At 44.6% G+C, this 16,660-nt stretch overlaps 1 protein-coding gene across 2 annotated transcripts in view; it reads left to right on the top strand.

Annotated features, from left to right (window-relative positions):
- WWOX (WW domain containing oxidoreductase) overlaps positions 1–16,660 on the top strand; it is a 976,622-nt gene that overhangs the window by 298,965 nt on the left and 660,997 nt on the right. The window contains exon 9 of one of the 2 annotated variants that reach the window (XM_030298628.1): positions 2,087–2,160. The exons of the other annotated variant lie outside the window; for it this stretch is intronic. Within the exon in view, the coding sequence (XP_030154488.1) occupies positions 2,087–2,092 (6 nt within the window). The 3' untranslated portion in view covers positions 2,093–2,160. Of the gene's footprint in view, positions 1–2,086; positions 2,161–16,660 lie in introns of those variants that run through there. 2 annotated transcript variants of the gene reach the window in all.

The raw sequence follows: 16,660 nt of genomic DNA, 5'->3' as shown, positions 1-16,660 counted from the left end.
ACCTTGCCTGGAGACCCTTCACCGGCTCCTCCCAAGTACATTTGCCTTGTCTGATGCACCACAGCGTCCCCACTGTGTAGATCTCCTCGTGCCGTTATTGTTTCCTTTTTAAAATGCTTGAGAGTACCTTCATGAACTTAACCCTCGGCCTTTTTTTTTTTTTTTTTTTTTTTTTTTTGCTTTTTCTTTTTTTGCCCCACGTAAACTTTCAGTTCTGGTAAACAACGCACTAGCTCGAGTTCCTAGGTCCAAGCCAGCCCTTTGCGGATCGGTATGTAAATTTGAAGCTGAGCTCTGTCACGTGCCTCTGAGGGTGTTTTGTGTGACCAAATATTTATGTTGGCAGGTAACGGTAGAAAGAATATCATGTGTTAGGGTAGCAGGAGCTTAGCAGATGTTTTAGGGAGCTGCGTTTTCAAATCATTTTACATTAAAAAATGGCTCGAGTTTGTCGAACTTCTGGAATGATTGAGTTACGTTTCCTGTGGCCGTGTAGAGGCAGTCATTGGGCTGAGTTTTAACAGATGTGCGGCCACCCCGCTAATGGATGGATCTGCACCACCGGTCCTGTTGCAAAGTTATAAATTATAACTAGAAAAAGCACAAGATGCCATTCTTCTAACCTTCGCGAAAGCCAAGCTGGGTAATTCTGCCCTTGAACGACCCGCCGCAGGGTGATTTATAGTTGTATAATTTAAAACATAATGAAGGAGATAATAGATGTTGATTTGTTCTTTAAATTAGTGTTTTAGAAAAATACTTCTCCTCCCCCCCCCCCCACTTTTAAATACCTGCAGCTGACTACACTCCAGATATTATCAAGGACAAAGCCCCGTTGGAATCTTTACCCATGCATTGGAGGAGAAGGCAAGGGCCTTTTCCTGGGCTGGGAGGAGGAGATAGAGTTTTCAAAGTAGAAATTTCAGAATATTCCTCACTAACGTAAATGCTGGGGGACTCCCGAGTGAGGGTTGAGTTCTCTGGCTGCTTTGCCTTTGCCAGTCCAGATATGTTAGAAAACTAGACTCCTACGACCCCGCCGTGGCTGGGCCGCACTTGACCTTTCCTGCAGAACCCCACAGGAGGACCTGTTGGCAGTGCTCTTCCTGCTGAGGTCACATAGCCGCTATCTCACACGTTCTGCTCGCTTTCCAGGATTATCATTGGCATTGGTTTTATTAGTCACCTCTGATTCCGTCCAGAGCTTGAAAGTTAACAGTGTTTGCTCAAGGTACAGCCCAAGGGATATGGTAGAGCGAAAAAGAGCAAAGCATTTAGAACCATTAGGACTGTATTCAAAACTCAACGTTTCCACCTCTTGTAATTATATAACTTTGAAATGATGCATCCTTTGTGAGGTTCATATTCTACATCAGTGTTCATGTTTTGGGCTGTGAGTTAATACTGCCCAATTAAAAATCTTTGGAATCATATTGGTTTGTTTTTCTCATGTATCCAGAAATCCAGGGGCTCTTAGGGGTGTGTTTGGCTACTTTTAGGCAGCTTCTTTGTGCTTGTGTTAGCTTTTCCCTCATGCTTATAAGATGGCTGCAGTAGCAGCAACCATTGCGTCCTACATGATGAGGTCTGAAGGCAGAATGGGAGGGATGGGACTCCTCCTTGCATACCTCCCTTCTTTATCAACGAAGAGAACATTCCATCTCAGAGCATACCATCTCAGAACTGTCTTCTGTAGCACTTTGCTTCAGCTCCCACTGGCCAGGATTCAGAGTCGCTTGTCCATAGCCGTGGTGCAAGGGAGGCTGGGAAAGTGCATTTCTGGCATTTTGTGTCTCTAGGGTTGGAGGTGAGATTGGTGGCAGAGAAAATGGATGGCACGATGGCTTTTGAGCAGGCTCTGGTGAATAAGTGTGCCTATAGTTTTTCTCATCTGTCAGGTGGGAATCCTGTCTTTCTTAGGGGGTCACTGTGAAAGCACGTGAGAATGGAATGAAAGGAGCATGGCCTTGTCTGGTCCCCTTCTATGCGGCGAGCTTTACCTCAATCTCATTAGAGCTCATTCTCCTTCCTTCTCGAGGATGCTGAAGCATACTTCCTTTAGTCTAAAACCCTCCCTTTCCTCCAGGTCTAGTTACTTTCTACTCGTCCTTCAAAGCTCAATCCAAACATCACAGCCCAAGGAAGCATTAGATCAGAATGTGGTCAAGACTCCCTTCCTGTGCCCTCCTAAGGGCTGGTTCTCAGAATACTGTCTGACGCGCAGTAGTCCTCCGTAAACATGTGCCGAATGAACGAATGAAGGACGCCCAGAAATTCTCCTACAGATCACCGGAAACAAACACAATTTAGAAAAATAATCTGTGCTGTTCTGTGTTTAATGCCTTTCTCTCCCTCTCTTGAAAGTGCTGTTTTTGCATTCACACCACTGTATCCCTGGTCCATAAAGTAAATGCTCAGTAAATATTTGTAAATGAATAAATGAAAGACGATTAGGTGCTTAATGAATGACAGTCATTAAGGCATTCCTTATCATTACTCTATCTGAGGAGGGCAGAGCACCGCAGTTCACAATGTGCAGATAGAGAAGTGGATGAGGCTAGGGGGCCCGGCCTGCATCCCACTGCTAGTACGCAGGAGAGCTGGGACCAGAACCCAGGCCCCCCAGCCTCCTGGCCAAGTGCCGGATAAGGGGTCTTCCAAAGGGGTTTGTGTGGAGGGAAACCCTAAGGAGAGAACCGGGAGGAGTGGGGAAGACAGGCTGTAAAGCTGGGTGAGACCCTGGCTCTCCCTCCCACCTTACCTCTTGGGCACATTTTCTAAGCTGATTGAGATTCATGAACTGGAACGTTCGACCTACCTCAGGGGTTCTTGTTGAGAATTGAAGGAGCTTAGGAATACGCTGCATCTAGAATGTGCTCGATGCTCAACAAACACTAAGTGGTATCACTGTTACAACTGACACGCATTGAGAATTGACGAGCAGGACGACACAGCACACAGAACACGCTAGATGCTCAATAAATATTTATTATTGTTGTCATCATCATGTCTTCGGGCGAGTGACGGGTCCCTTCCCTTCCCCTCGAGTCGATGTCTGTCCTCCCAGTGACGGCTCTGGGTCTGTTCCTGAAGGTCTCATACCCCCGCGAGCACTGAGCACAGAAACACCACCCACCAGCCGGAGGAACACGCAGAATGGCCGTCGGGACTCGACGGGTTTCCCTGGTGCGTATTGCAAGCCCTCCCGGCTGCCTGTTTGAAGCCACCAACTGCACACTTAGCTTTGAGGGAAGATCAGCCCTTGCTTGTTGAAGACAAAGACAAGGGAAATACGCGTGGCTCTGTGAGGCCATAGCCTCTCTTCCTGGCATCTTCTCCTCCTGGCTTTTCAGCGTTTCAAGTCTGGTTAGGCCTTTGTTCCCGAATGAGGACTCCAGAGGGGGGGAGAAGTGACGATCTGGCCTTAATATGTGTGACAAATTATTTAATGAACATTTAGCCAAGATTTGAAAGTCCCCTAGTTTTATCTTCCTCGCCTCCCTTTCTTCTGCACCCCTGCCGGCGTTTTGGTAACGCGTGGCCTCATCCCCGCTCCCTCGCTAGCTCTTTCATTGCTTTTAAGTCCGTGGTGCCGCCTTTGATCCTCCCCTCTCGGTTTCCTTTTCTCCAATTTCATGCTTTTTTCCAGCGGGTTTTGGCTGCAGTGCAGCGTAGACGTCGGAGGCCAGCACGATGAGACAGACGCCAGGAGCTTGCGTGGCCCCGTGACAGCACTTCTGCCACGTGTCCTCTGTGGACGTTGATTTCTGTGTCACTCCCCGGACGCGTGGATCGTTCCTTGGGAGGGGGGCGGTTCATGTGCGTTTTTGGCAGCAAGAAAAAGAACTCAGATCCCGTGTTCTGAGTTGTAGAGAAACTGAAACCCACACCCGCCCCCGCCCCTTCTTGGGACACTAAGAAAATCAGTTCCGGTGGTCGTGTCACATGCAAAGGTACTCGGGGCCAGGCTCCAGGCTCTGGGTCTTACATCTTTATGTGCCTTGTCTCACTTAATGCCCCATCTTAGAGTTTGCTGTCATCAAACAATCGTGTGTCTCTGAGCACATCATTTGCCCTCTCTGCGCCTCAGTTGTGTCATCTGTAAAATGAGTCAGTTGACCAGATTAGTCAAATTAGTCCCGTGGCGTATGCGGTTTACGGATTTTAGAGAATGGGTATAATCTGAAAGGAAGTAAGAAAGGGATACTAAGGTAAGTTCATACCTGTTTATCCCGAAAACATGAAAAACAAACCCACCACCATTGACTCTCAGCACCGTTTTTTAAGGAATGGGTATTTTAACGCCAAAAAGTATAAATAGGACCCGACTGTGGACCCAAAAGCAGACCTCGCGGTGGACGGCGTTTGACTTCAGGAAAACTCCTGATGGTGTCACTGCTGTGTTGTTCTTGAAAGTCCTGGGCCTGCCCTTGGGAATGACCGGCCCAGAAGACCCCACAGGTCCAGACTTGCGGGAAAGCTAATTGCGTCTCACTTCATTGTCATGAACCCGAGGTGAGACCGTCAGAAATGCGGACCTACCTAGACTCCCCAGAGCTGAGTAAAGCACAGTGCAGGGACGCGAGGTTTGAATCTGGGTATAAGCTGACCTAGTGTAGGTGATTTTTTTCCCCCCACAAGCACCTGTTTCAGCCTGTGCACTTTTATAAATATGACACCCCATCTTCTTCCGTCCTGGTTTCTGTGGGTTTGGAACCCCGGGCATGGCTTCACGGGGCTGCCTGCTTCCGGGTCGGCTCCCAGACCACACTTCCTGGGTGAGCCAGATTGAAACCGTCTCAAGGCTCAGCTGGAGAGGGGTCCACTTCCAGGGTCCCGTGCTGGTTCGCAGGATTCAGCTCCCTGTGGCCCAGTAGACTGGGGACTCTCTGGTTCCTCCCTGGCCATGCGCTGGACGCCTCTTTCTCCCTTCCTTGCTGCCCAGGCTTCCCCACCATGGCAGCTTGTTTCATCAGAGCGTGGAAGCCGAGGAGGAAACAGTCTGTCAGCGTGATGAAGTCCCGGTCCTTCGCAACCTTACCACAGAAGTGACACCTCACTACTTTGGCCCGTTCTGTTTGTTAGAAGCAAGTCCCTGGGTGGGACCCGCATTCACAGAGAGAGGATTTCACCGCAGCGTGGAGACCGGGAGGGAGGGAGCACTGTGAGGCTGTCACACTTTACAAGTCCAGTTTCGTTGGTTTTTTCCAGTGCCTTTTGGTGACAGATTTGCTTCCAGGCTTCGATATTTCCTGGCCTTGCGCCATGGCAGTCCTTACTGACACGCTTCTGTCTGCCTTGCTGTTCTGCTCGGGTCCTTTCTACGTTCTTGTCTTCTTCCCTCTTTCTGGGCTGCAAGAGGTACCAGATGCCCCCACTTTGTTTTTTATATATTTATGCATTTCTGCCTCATGGTGGGAGATAAGATTTAGTCTTTTAATAAGAGAGCTTATGGAAAAAATAAAGAAACGTGTGGATTATGTTTCCGAAAGTCAAGTATTTATTTTCTTGCTTCTTTAGTAGAGGGGCCCATGTTAATCGATGGCCCAAATTTTCTTCCTAAAGAAACGTGTGTTGCTGAGTTTTGATTCAAGTTTCAAAAATTGGCCAGAGAACTTGGACTTTTTTTTTTCTTAAAGTCATAAAGCTAGATAAAATTCAGCGATCATTTCAAAGTCCACGTAGAATATTATTCTTGTTGCAGTCTATGTATAGTCTCTAGGATTTGTTGTTTCGGTTTTGGGGTTTATTATTATTATTTTTTTCAGCAGTAATGTAAGGGGAAGAAACACTTTCATTTTGCTGTTTTCAGAAAATATTGTAGAGATTGATTTTGAATGTGTTCATGTTATAAAACCTCTCCTTTAGAAAGTATAATAAGTAAAATATCTTAGTAATATTCTAATATTCCCCTGTGAAATATCATGCTTTTTTTCTCTTTTTTTTTTTTTTTTTTTACTGAGATGGGGCTTTTGTTTCGCCACATACTGCCTTCTACACCGCTTGAGACATTTCATCTCCAAGTTTCATAGGATGGGGTCTCTTTAATCATTTACATTTTGAAAAAAAAAAAAGAAAGTGAAATATTCTTTAAGAAGCCAAAGTAATCCACGGGAATGTATGGTGTTTGTTCAGCTGGATATGTTATTTATTTGAAGTACTGAGAGAAATCTCTTCTGACTGCTCAAAAAAGGGAAGAATAAACAGTAAGAGTGTCCAAGTAATCTGAGCTAGAAGGTCCCTCCTTTCACAGAAAAGTTATAAAAAGTATATTCGCCAGATCCAAAAAAAATACTGTATATCAACTACTGAGACCTGCACAATGTTTTCTTAGTATTCTCACTCTTCAGAAGAAAGAAAAAAAAAAAAAACAACTGTAAAACCTGGGAACTTAATTTTTTTTTTTTTTGATATTTTAATATTCCTCGGCAGGTGAATACAATAAGTCTGTTTTTCCTTCTTAGAGCGTAGCATCTCCTGTTGGCTTTTGGATGTGTTATGTGTCACTTGTGTCTTTGTTGACTCTCTATAACCATAAATGACCACGTAATGAAATTTGTGGGCCTAACATCTCAGCATTAACTCTGAGTCCATGTCCTATAAAGAAGGCATTAAGAAGATGTTTAAAAGAAAAAAAATTACAACGTATTTCAAAAGAATTAGATTCTGGAATGTATCCAGTCATGAAAATAATATAGATTTCTTCTGTCTTCGTGCACTCTGTTAAAACCATTAGGAATGAGCCGGCATGTTCCTTGTGGATGAAATGTAGGGGAACATACCAAATTCCTATATCCCAGACCCAGAAGGGCCTGTCCTCTGTAGCGGTTTGCTTTCCTCTTAAGCTTGCGTGCCACCTCTTCCAGTGTCATTTTGTCTCACTGCCAGACTCAAGGCTCTGTCGGAGTCATATTTGAACCCGGAATGGAGGTCTTTCTCATCCAGAGCAAAAAAAAAGCGTACCTTTGCCATGCGCACCACTGACACGCTGCCTTGTTAAGTCTCTAACGTTAAGATTTGAAATGTATTCTTTGTATTTGAGAGATTCGCTGTGCGTTTTCCCTGGATAAGTGTATGCTCTGTGAATCTAGAGGAAAAAAACCTAATAACCACAAAACCACTGCTCTGATTTATCAGGACTCACCTGTTCTAAGCACCTCCCATGTGTCCACTCATTTATTTCCTGCCATTCGCTACCAGCCGTATAAGGTCTGTAGGACCTGAGAAGAGCGTGTTCATCTATCTTGTGGAAGAGAAACGCATCGCAATGTAAGCACAAAGGCCACGCCTTTGACGTTGCAGACGCAGGGCTCTGAGCTTCAGCCCTTCCTTGTAGTGGGCAAATCACATGACCTCTCTGGACCTCAGGTTTTCTTTTTCTCTTTGGAATGGAGAAAATCGTTCCCACATCTTTGGGTTGTTTGTGGATTAAGTCATCACTCAACCCTGGGGCATAGAGTAGACCCTCAAGAAATACTGGTTTTCTTGTGTCCTACTTGTTAATGTGAACTTTCTTGGGGTTTACTGATTTCTGAGGACACACAAGAAGCTACTGTCAGGGGTGTTGTCTCTTATTTGACCCCAAAACATTTGAAGCTGTACCACACTGCATGTTAGGAATGCCCTTGAACTCTGAATCCCAAGGAGAGCCCCTGACCACCTACCGTTCTCTCTTCTGCTTGGTAATGAAATTGTAGCGTATTGCTGGAGCTGCTCATCCAATTCTGTGCCTTTTCAAGCCATATTAATGCTAATGGTGAGCGTATCAACTTCCTCTGGTTTTTAGTGGCTCTACATTTTGTTCCTCTTGTTCTGTGCCTTTTCTTTCTTTGGGTCACCTTAAATCCGTTTTTGGAAGCAGATCAACTATGAATTACTAAAGTGATGTAGGTTGAAGTACAGGCATATCACATTAAATCTGTTAATAATACAAGGCCAAAAGCACTTCATCTTGGTCTGCTCTTTGGGGCATATTTCTGAATTGTCCACATTCAACAGAAGAGATGATGCAACACCCTTTGACCAAACGGAACTTAAAAAAATTTTTTTTAATGTTTATTTATTTTTGAGAGAGAGAGAGAGAGACAGAACGTGAGCAGGGGAGTGGCAGAGGGAGAGGGAGACACAGAATCGGAAGCAGACTCCAGGCTCCGAGCTGTCAGCACAGAGCCTGAAGTGGGGCTCGAGCTCATCAACCGTGAGACCATGACCCGAGCCGAATGGACATTTAAACCCACTGTGCCACCCAGGAGCCCCAACAAAATGTATCTTTTTTTAATTTTTTTTTTCAACGTTTTTTATTTATTTTTGGGACAGAGAGAGACAGAGCATGAACGGGGGAGGGGCAGAGAGAGAGGGAGACACAGAATCGGAAACAGGCTCCAGGCTCTGAGCCGTCAGCCCAGAGCCCGACGCGGGGCTCGAACTCACGGACCGCGAGATCGTGACCTGGCTGAAGTCGGACGCTTAACCGACCGCGCCACCCAGGCGCCCCCAAAATGTATCTTTTAATAAAACCATCCTGCGTTTGGAATTTGGGGGGAGCTTTCGCTTTTATTTCCACTTTTTTTTTCCTCATACGATTTATATGATGCTAGATATTGTTTCCTGTCAAGGAGTATACCAACTGCCCAGATGGCAAGACTTCTAGTCACATATGTGTGTGTCTAGTCACACATGTGTGTGTACACACATGTATATGCATGCAATCACAGTTCTTCAAAGACCTGATATACATTTACTTCTTCTGTCGTCTTTTTCTATTTCTTGATTATTCTCTTTCTCCTATGCCCATTATTATTTTTCAGTCAGCTGTTCTTATCTTAAATATCTTTGTGAAAAATGTATTTATCTCATATTCAGTTCGTTCAGGATGGTTTCTAAAAACAACAAAAGCTAGCTATCAATCACAGTGTATGTGGACATTTGTAGACACTAAGTACTCAACAAATGGGTTCATTATATCATGCACATAGCCACGTACACTTAGAAAATCTGCTTGGGGGCAGGGGGAGATTAAACCAACTATTTCAGCCTGCTCTTTTGATCCCGAGACTTTTTCTTTAACTCCGTATTTATGAATAAAACATTTTAATCAGAATTATATTAACAATGACCAATTTTTTTTTCCCATGAGAGTCTAATACAGGATAAATTCCATTAAGTCAATTAAATACCTTGATCAACTTTTTAAACTTGATACAGATACTTAAGGTGTTGCTTTAAAAAAAAATTATTTTACTAAACTCCTTTTCACCAGGACCTTTCCCCACACCCCTAGATACATTGTACAGCGAAGATGTCATCATCTGCTTTTTGCACACGCTGAGTTTTACAGCTTTTGTCTCATGAGATTTTTGGGTCGGGTATTCCCACCAAACCAGACTTTTAGATCAGGCACATCTCAGTCTCACCACGTGCAGTTTTTTTTTCAGTGAGTCTTTGTGATGGTTAGTTCATCCAGAAGTATATGTTATTGATTTGATAAACGACTGGTATTCATTTCTCAGCTAATACCTAAGAAATTCCTCTGCAAGTCTGTTCCGACATTCTAGGGTTTCTCAGTTATCCGGGATTGGTCTCTGAGGCTGTTGCTTTTTGTTTCTTTTAGGAACTTCCAAACATTTGGATGATTTTGAAACGCTTGCCCTTACTGTGTGGTGGCCAGGCAGGTTGTAAAGGATGGGTCAACATGTCCTGTTGGTGCTCCAGAACATTGTCTTTCAAACCTGTTTTGTTTTGTTTTGTTTTGTTTTAATGTTTATTTTTGAGAGAGAGAGACAGAGACAGAGAGACATAGAAACAGAGAGAGGGCGAGTAGCAGAGAGGCAGAGAGAGAGGGAGACAGAGAATCTGAAGCAGGCTTCAGGTTCTGAGCTGTCAGCGCAGAGCCCGATGCGGGTCTCAAACTCACAGACTGTGAGATCGTGAGCTGAGCCGAAATCGGATGCTTAACCAACTGAGCCACCCCAGAGCCCCTCAAACCTTTTTTGATTACCACGAAAGATTTTTATGTCACAACCCAGTGCATGTATCCCTACGTATATACGTGCGTGTGTATCTTTGTGTATTACATGCGTGTGTGTGCATGTGCGTGTGTGTGTCTGAAACAAACATTTTATGGAACAGCTCTCTAACTGTGGGTGGTGTTGTCGGCTGTTTCCTTCTTGATTGTATTTCATTTTTAAAAGTGCTGATTGTGACCCAGTTTTACCACCCACTATATAGCAATCTGTCCTTTGAAAATTGCCGCTCTAAAACTATTTGATCTTCTCCCATCTGACAAATGTTCATTGAGTGCCCTCCTGTGCTGCCGCAGGGGGGAGAAAATGCAAAAGTGAGCAAGTCAGAATCCTTGGCCTGTGGGTGCTTCCGTTAAACAGGGCAGCGGTATATGAAGAATGTTGGTGTGAGGAGACACGGGGACCACTGGACACACAGTGCTCTTCTCCTTTGGGGCAGATGTAAGAGTAGCCAATAATGCAGAATGAAGACAACCTCTTTCTTTACCGAGACTGGAAGGATGTGTAGGAGGGGAAGCAGGTAGATAAAGAAAAGGGGAACGTTTCAGGTAGACTTTGCAGCAGTGGTAGGGCCAGCGCCACCTCTGGAGACAAAATTAAGGATGTGCTACAAAAAACCTCCGTGATCCAGTAAACAGTATTTTAATGCAATATTAAGAAAAGTCAAAATCAGTGCGAGAAGCTCACGGTGAATAAAATTTCTAATTTAAAATTTTTTTTTCCCAACGTTTTTTTATTTTATTTTTGGGACAGAGAGAGATAGAGCATGAACGGGGGAGGGGCAGAGAGAGAGGGAGACACAGAATCGGAAACAGGCTCCAGGCTCTGAGCCATCAGCCCAGAGCCCGACGCAGGGCTCGAACTCACGGACCGCGAGATCGTGACCTGGCTGAAGTCGGACGCTTAACCGACTGCGCCACCCAGGCGCCCCTAAAATTTCTAATTTTAAAGCAAAACAGGGTCAGCGTTATAGTAAAGGATTTGTGCTGAGTCATGCAGGAGGTGAAGGCCAAAAAGCAAAACAAAACAAATCAAAGGCCCCCCGAGGACCTGGTTGAAGATGTGGGATCTTATGATCTTGTGTTAATATTGACGATGATGGGGATAAGACTGTGATGATGAGGGGGATGATACGAAAATACCCTAACACTTATGGAGTGGTTGCTGTCTTCCAGGGCTAGTATATATACCTTATCTATTTCTCACTGTGGGTCTTTGAGAATGGTGTCCCCTGTTGTTTTTGCTGAGGAAGCCGGGAAGGGTGAATACCCTGCTCAGGGCCACATAACAAAAAGCAGTAGAGTGGAGATTCGAGCTCTTTCCCGTGGACTCAATTGCTCAAGCTCCAAATCCCTACCCCCGATGGCCTCTGCTGGCTCCAGGTTGTGTCTGGGCTTTAGAGAGGCCATTTTCATGGCAGTGAGAAAGTGAGTCGGGAAGAAGAGACTTTTGAGCCTAGAGACCAATAGATAGGTTGAAAGAATTGGCCTTTTGAAGGTTTTCTGAGCCTGTACAAAGGCAGTATCAGGGGCCAGGAGATAAAATTTTGCAGAAGCAAGAGAAACAACTTTCGATGTGTTAACCGAACGTGGGAGATACGTGGCCAGGAAATACATGGGGGAATATATACCTATGTGGGTGAATTTGTTGACACGCTCACAGGTACATGCATGCATCAGTAAACAAGTAAAGGAAGATATCTGACATTTAGGTTTTGTTTAGTGCTTAACAAAATATTATCCTGTCTCTTCTTTTTTAAAACAGTGGCGTGACATTTTTGCCTCCGGGATATTGGGTACAGGTGATAGGATAGTATCGTGAACATAACTTAAGTATTTTTCCTTCAGGTAGGTGTATTGTTTATCTCAATAAATAACTATGAGCACCGTGAGTCTGTGCTGTCTCGGAAACATCTTGATCTATGTTTTTGGTGATGACACTTCACGAATGATGTAAGATAGGTTCTAAGAAAGGAATATTAAGAGTAGCCACACATGTCACTTCCATAACATGTATAAAAATTATCATGCCTCTTCATTATTTAAGTAGCTGTGGCCTTTCAGTGAACACCAGCATTAACAAACCATGTTAACGTGATTTAAAATATGTAATGAAATTTGCAATGCCATCTGATGACGGAGCTCTCAAATTAGCCCACTCAGCATTGACCGACCATCCTTATAAAGGGCCGCCTGCACTGTGAACAGAGATGGTGCACATCCTCTTGTGGGCTGGCAGCATTTCTACAAGCATTTTCTTAAGCGATGCCACCAGCAGGATGGTTTATTCGGTGTCAAAATGCCATGCCACACGTGCCCATCCTCCGGTTTTATTCTGCCGCGCACGTAGGGGAGTTGGTGTATGTTCAGACTGACTGGTAACGGTCTCTGCTAGTGTGTGTGTGTGTGTGTGTGTGTGTGTGTGTGTGTGCGCGCGCGTGCGCACGCCTTCTTTTTCTTCATTTTGTTACCACTGTCCTCATTAAGGGCCTTTCCTTGGCCTTTTTTGGTTGTCTGATGACAGCTCTTCCAATGCAGAGTTATCTGGGGTACACCAGGCTCTCCTGCAAATATGCCATCTTGCTGCTTGGAATAAAATGGCAGAAAGTTTTCTCTTTGAGTCCAAATTTGGTTCTTTCAAAGTAGTGACTAATTACAGGTCTTAGTGTCCAGAGCTGTACCGTGCAGATGTCACCTCATGTCCTGCACACTTGTCCTGAGCAGGCGAAGGTGAATTCGATCGAAGTTAGTGGATGGAAATAGAAAAACTCTTTCTTCTTTTCTTTTCTCTTTCTTTCTTTCTTGCTTGCTTGCTTGCTTGCTTGCTTGCTTCTGCTTCTTTTTAATTCACAATTGCTTTTCCCCCCAATGCTAAGCTTTCTTTTGGGAATTCTTAATAGGCCTTCCTATAAGACTCTCTGGTTTGACAGCATTCATGAAGCTCACGGAAGGTACGTATAAGAGGAACGTGAACTTAGCACCTTCCACTTTCTTGACTCTCCATGCTGGAGGTCGCAGGAAAGGGCCCCTTTTCTAGAAGAGGAAACTAAGGAGGCGCCCCCACCCCCGCCCCTGTGAGAGGAAGGGAGCATAGCTCGCTCTGGTTGAAATTGGTCTGCAGACTATTTCAGTATTTATTTTCTACCCTTCCCCCTTCCCTGTCAGCTGATTGTTTTGTTTCATTTATATAGCATTGTTTGAGCTAAACGTTTATTTAGTTTATCTCACTTATACAACATGTGTCTACTTAAATTATGTGCAGCATTTGAAAAATAAACAGAATATAAGTCACATAGTTTTTTGGCATTAAGACAAGAGAGAATCTGACCTTGAAAAGTGTACGTGTGTTTACATTTATATATGTGCACGTGCAGGAATACATGTCTAAACTCATCTGAGTACTGGAGGCTGCTGATAGGTGGCGCTATAATTCACTTGTATGTGGCTTGGGGGACAAGCGATGGAACAATTAGTACATCCTTCTTGGGCCTGGGAGGGAAGAAAACAAACCCTTTATTTCCCACAGTTTTCATTCCCGGTGTCACCTCGGTATTTAATTGACTTCACTTACACGACTACTTGAAGTTTTCCCAGGCTAGTTGCTACTATTAATTATAACCTAGAGGGATAATATTAGTAAACGAATGGAGGCCGGCAGACGACGTTGGAAGAACTGATCCGCGAGCACCTGGCTTGGTAGGATGAAGTAAATCTTTCTTTGGTAGTCTCAGGTGGCCACAGTCCTGCCACAACCTTGGCGATATGTAGGCCACGCCCGTTAGTTTAGAGATCGAGAAACTAGACCCTGAAATGTCAAGAGACTGTTTCAAGTTCAGGCCGAGGGAGCGTTTTCACTCTGCTATGAGACGCTCACCTATTTCCCGTTTTAACGGACGTGGCATTTCCAGTATTTTCAATGATTGCATATTTCTTGCATAACTGGATATTTCAAAGTGGCCTAGGAGTTACGTGTTGTGTTATAAATAAAGTTCATTGGTCATCTGAGTGAAAAGGGTATGATGACCCCAGATTTCATCTTTCGTCACGAGAAGCAACTTCTTTTTTTTCTTCCTCTTCTTTGTTTTCTCTTCTCTCTCACCGTGAGGTCACGTGGTATATCTACCCTTCCACTTACGTGTGCTTTTCTTCCTATTTTCTTTAAAATCTGTGCTTGTGAGTATCTCTGGTGCATGGTTTAACTGTAAAATACCCAGTACCTGTTTGCTTTTTATGGGACAAAATTTACTTTTGCATTTCTGTATGCCATTATTATTTGCTGCTGCTGTTTGCCCGTGGATGTTCTTGGAAATCATCTTCTAGTTTAAATGCAGTTAAGTATTTACAAATAATGTCAGTGACTTGTTTGCATTCTCAATCAACCTAAAGGTCTTCTTTTTTTTTAAGTTTATTATTATTTTCTTTTAATAGTCTCCATATCCAACATGGGGCTCAAACTCATAACCCTGAGATCAAGAGTCCCATGTCTTCCATTTGAGCCAGCCAGAATCCCCCCCGAAAAGGCCTTCTTGATGTAACAAATGAAAAATTGCAAGATTAAACTTAAGAGTCCCAAGATACGGTACATGACAGAGTAGTGAATGCCTCTTTCCCAGACCGAATGGTCCATGGTAGGGCTTATCTAAACCCATCTCAGAACATCTCAGAATCATCTTTGATTAGCTTACCCTTATTTTGCCTTTCTTGTTAATTATTTGACCCAATTATTTGACCCATGCAGCTAAATTGTTAATTTAGCTGCATGGAAACTTGGGTGTGGCTTGATGCCTATAGATCCTCACTGTTCAGTTCTAGAAACGTTTTCATTTTGAAAGTCTTTGCCTCTCAGTTTCAGTAATGTCTGACTATTTAGGACAAAAATCCACCACTCCTATACCTCTAATTATGGTTGGTACTGAAGCTGCATGGGGGTCTGTGCTGGGAGTGCAGGTGGTGAGGTCTGGAGTTTCATAGGTAGACTTGCATCATACAAGACATTGGCCTGCACGCTATACATATATTTGTATGGACATTTAAAGTCGGGGATATTCAGGAAAGCAAAATTTTTAAAAAGTTATTTTGAGAGAAAGAGAAATACCTAATTGCTGCACTTTATGTAAATCTGAAGTAATTTCCTCCTAGAAAAGTACTAACTACACGCTTTAGTTCTCTGTCCTCTGTCTCTGAATTAGTCAAGTGTGGTTGCTGCCTTAACTTGCTCAGCTGGAAACCGCTGGCTCTGAGGACTCTGGGCTCACGCGATGAGTTAAACACAGGGACCCCCGAGTATGGAACCGACGCAGAATATTCATAAAGCCAGGCCGCACGGTTTCCTAGGAAGGTAACCCTGCTGTGTTTCTCTAGTGTCCATAAAACCCAGTCCACACAGCAGCTCTGTCGGTGGGTGATGGGGATTTTGCTGATGGTTTTACAATCAGGGATAGTTTATTATTATTATTTTTAGGATATTTTAGTGCATGCTTTTATGCGTGGTATTAAACTATGGCATCTTCAGTGGGAACTGAACCGAGTGCCATCATTTCCCCGGATGTCACTCTGACCCCGTAACTTTGGCCTTTCGGCAGTCCCTTTGCGCATTCGTTGTGGCATTTTGTATGAATTCATTCTTTTTACCTGGTGGACGGGGATGGGGTGAGGGGATGGGGTACGCTTGTAGCAGATGGAGCCGAGATTACAGATCATACAGGTGCCGTGTCAGTTATTAACCTGGGAAAGTGAAAGCCGCCTATAAATTCTCAAGGTAGCCTTCGAAGTCTTCGGTCTTTTAGAAGCTGGCTTGGGATGGAGGCAGTGAGTCACGATGATCATTTTCATGCTTTTCCGTAGGTTCTGGGTAAGCAGTTTGTAAACGTGCATCTAAATGCACCCTGTGAGCTTACAATAAGTCTCATTGTTCACATTCTTGAAGTGTGGGTGATGGTATTACATAAAGTCCATCTTGGAATACAGTGATTCCCAGAAAGTCCACATGGTTTTTCATTGCAGTCGTATTGGAATCTGCACCCATATTTTAGGACAGTCCTGTCTGTAGTGTTCTCATTTGAGCATCCTTCGGATTATTTTCAGGGTTACACGGTGAGGTAGAGAGAAGAAGCGTTTTGCTGAGTGCTAGGCAAGGGGTCAGGTATGTTTTATATGTCATTCCAATGACCTTATTTCCCACAGGAACCTAGCGAATTGTACATTATGATGCCCATTTTAGAGATGAGGAAATCGAGGCCTTGCCTGCATCGTGCAGCTCGCAAGGGACAGAGCTGAGCCTGACAGAGCTGACATGCGTGCCCTCCCCCACTGCATCTCGCTGCTTCCCTGGGATGCACTCCAGGGCCCCCCGGGGCTTTCGCTGGCTCCAGCCCTGACCCCAGGGCTGAGTGTTGTTCCTGGGATGGGCGCCATGGATGGAGCCTGGTCCTGTTGCCCAAGGAGCCGATCTGCCCCTCCGTTGTTGGGGAATGTGTGGTCAGGAATAGGATAGCGGCATGCGGCGAGGATGGTTCCGGTCCTTCCCTCTGAGATGGGTGGCCTGAGGCCCGGAGAGAATGAAGCGAAGGAGAGTTTGAGTAAGCTGCCATTTCTGACATGCCCGGGGGCCCAGGGGGCTGCTTGCACTTTCTTGGTTTC

This window comes from Lynx canadensis, chromosome E2 (assembly GCF_007474595.2).
Source record: "Lynx canadensis isolate LIC74 chromosome E2, mLynCan4.pri.v2, whole genome shotgun sequence".
Lineage (NCBI taxonomy): Eukaryota > Metazoa > Chordata > Mammalia > Carnivora > Felidae > Lynx > Lynx canadensis.
Note: the sequence above shows the minus strand (reverse complement) of the source record. Positions and strands in the feature narration are given on the sequence as shown.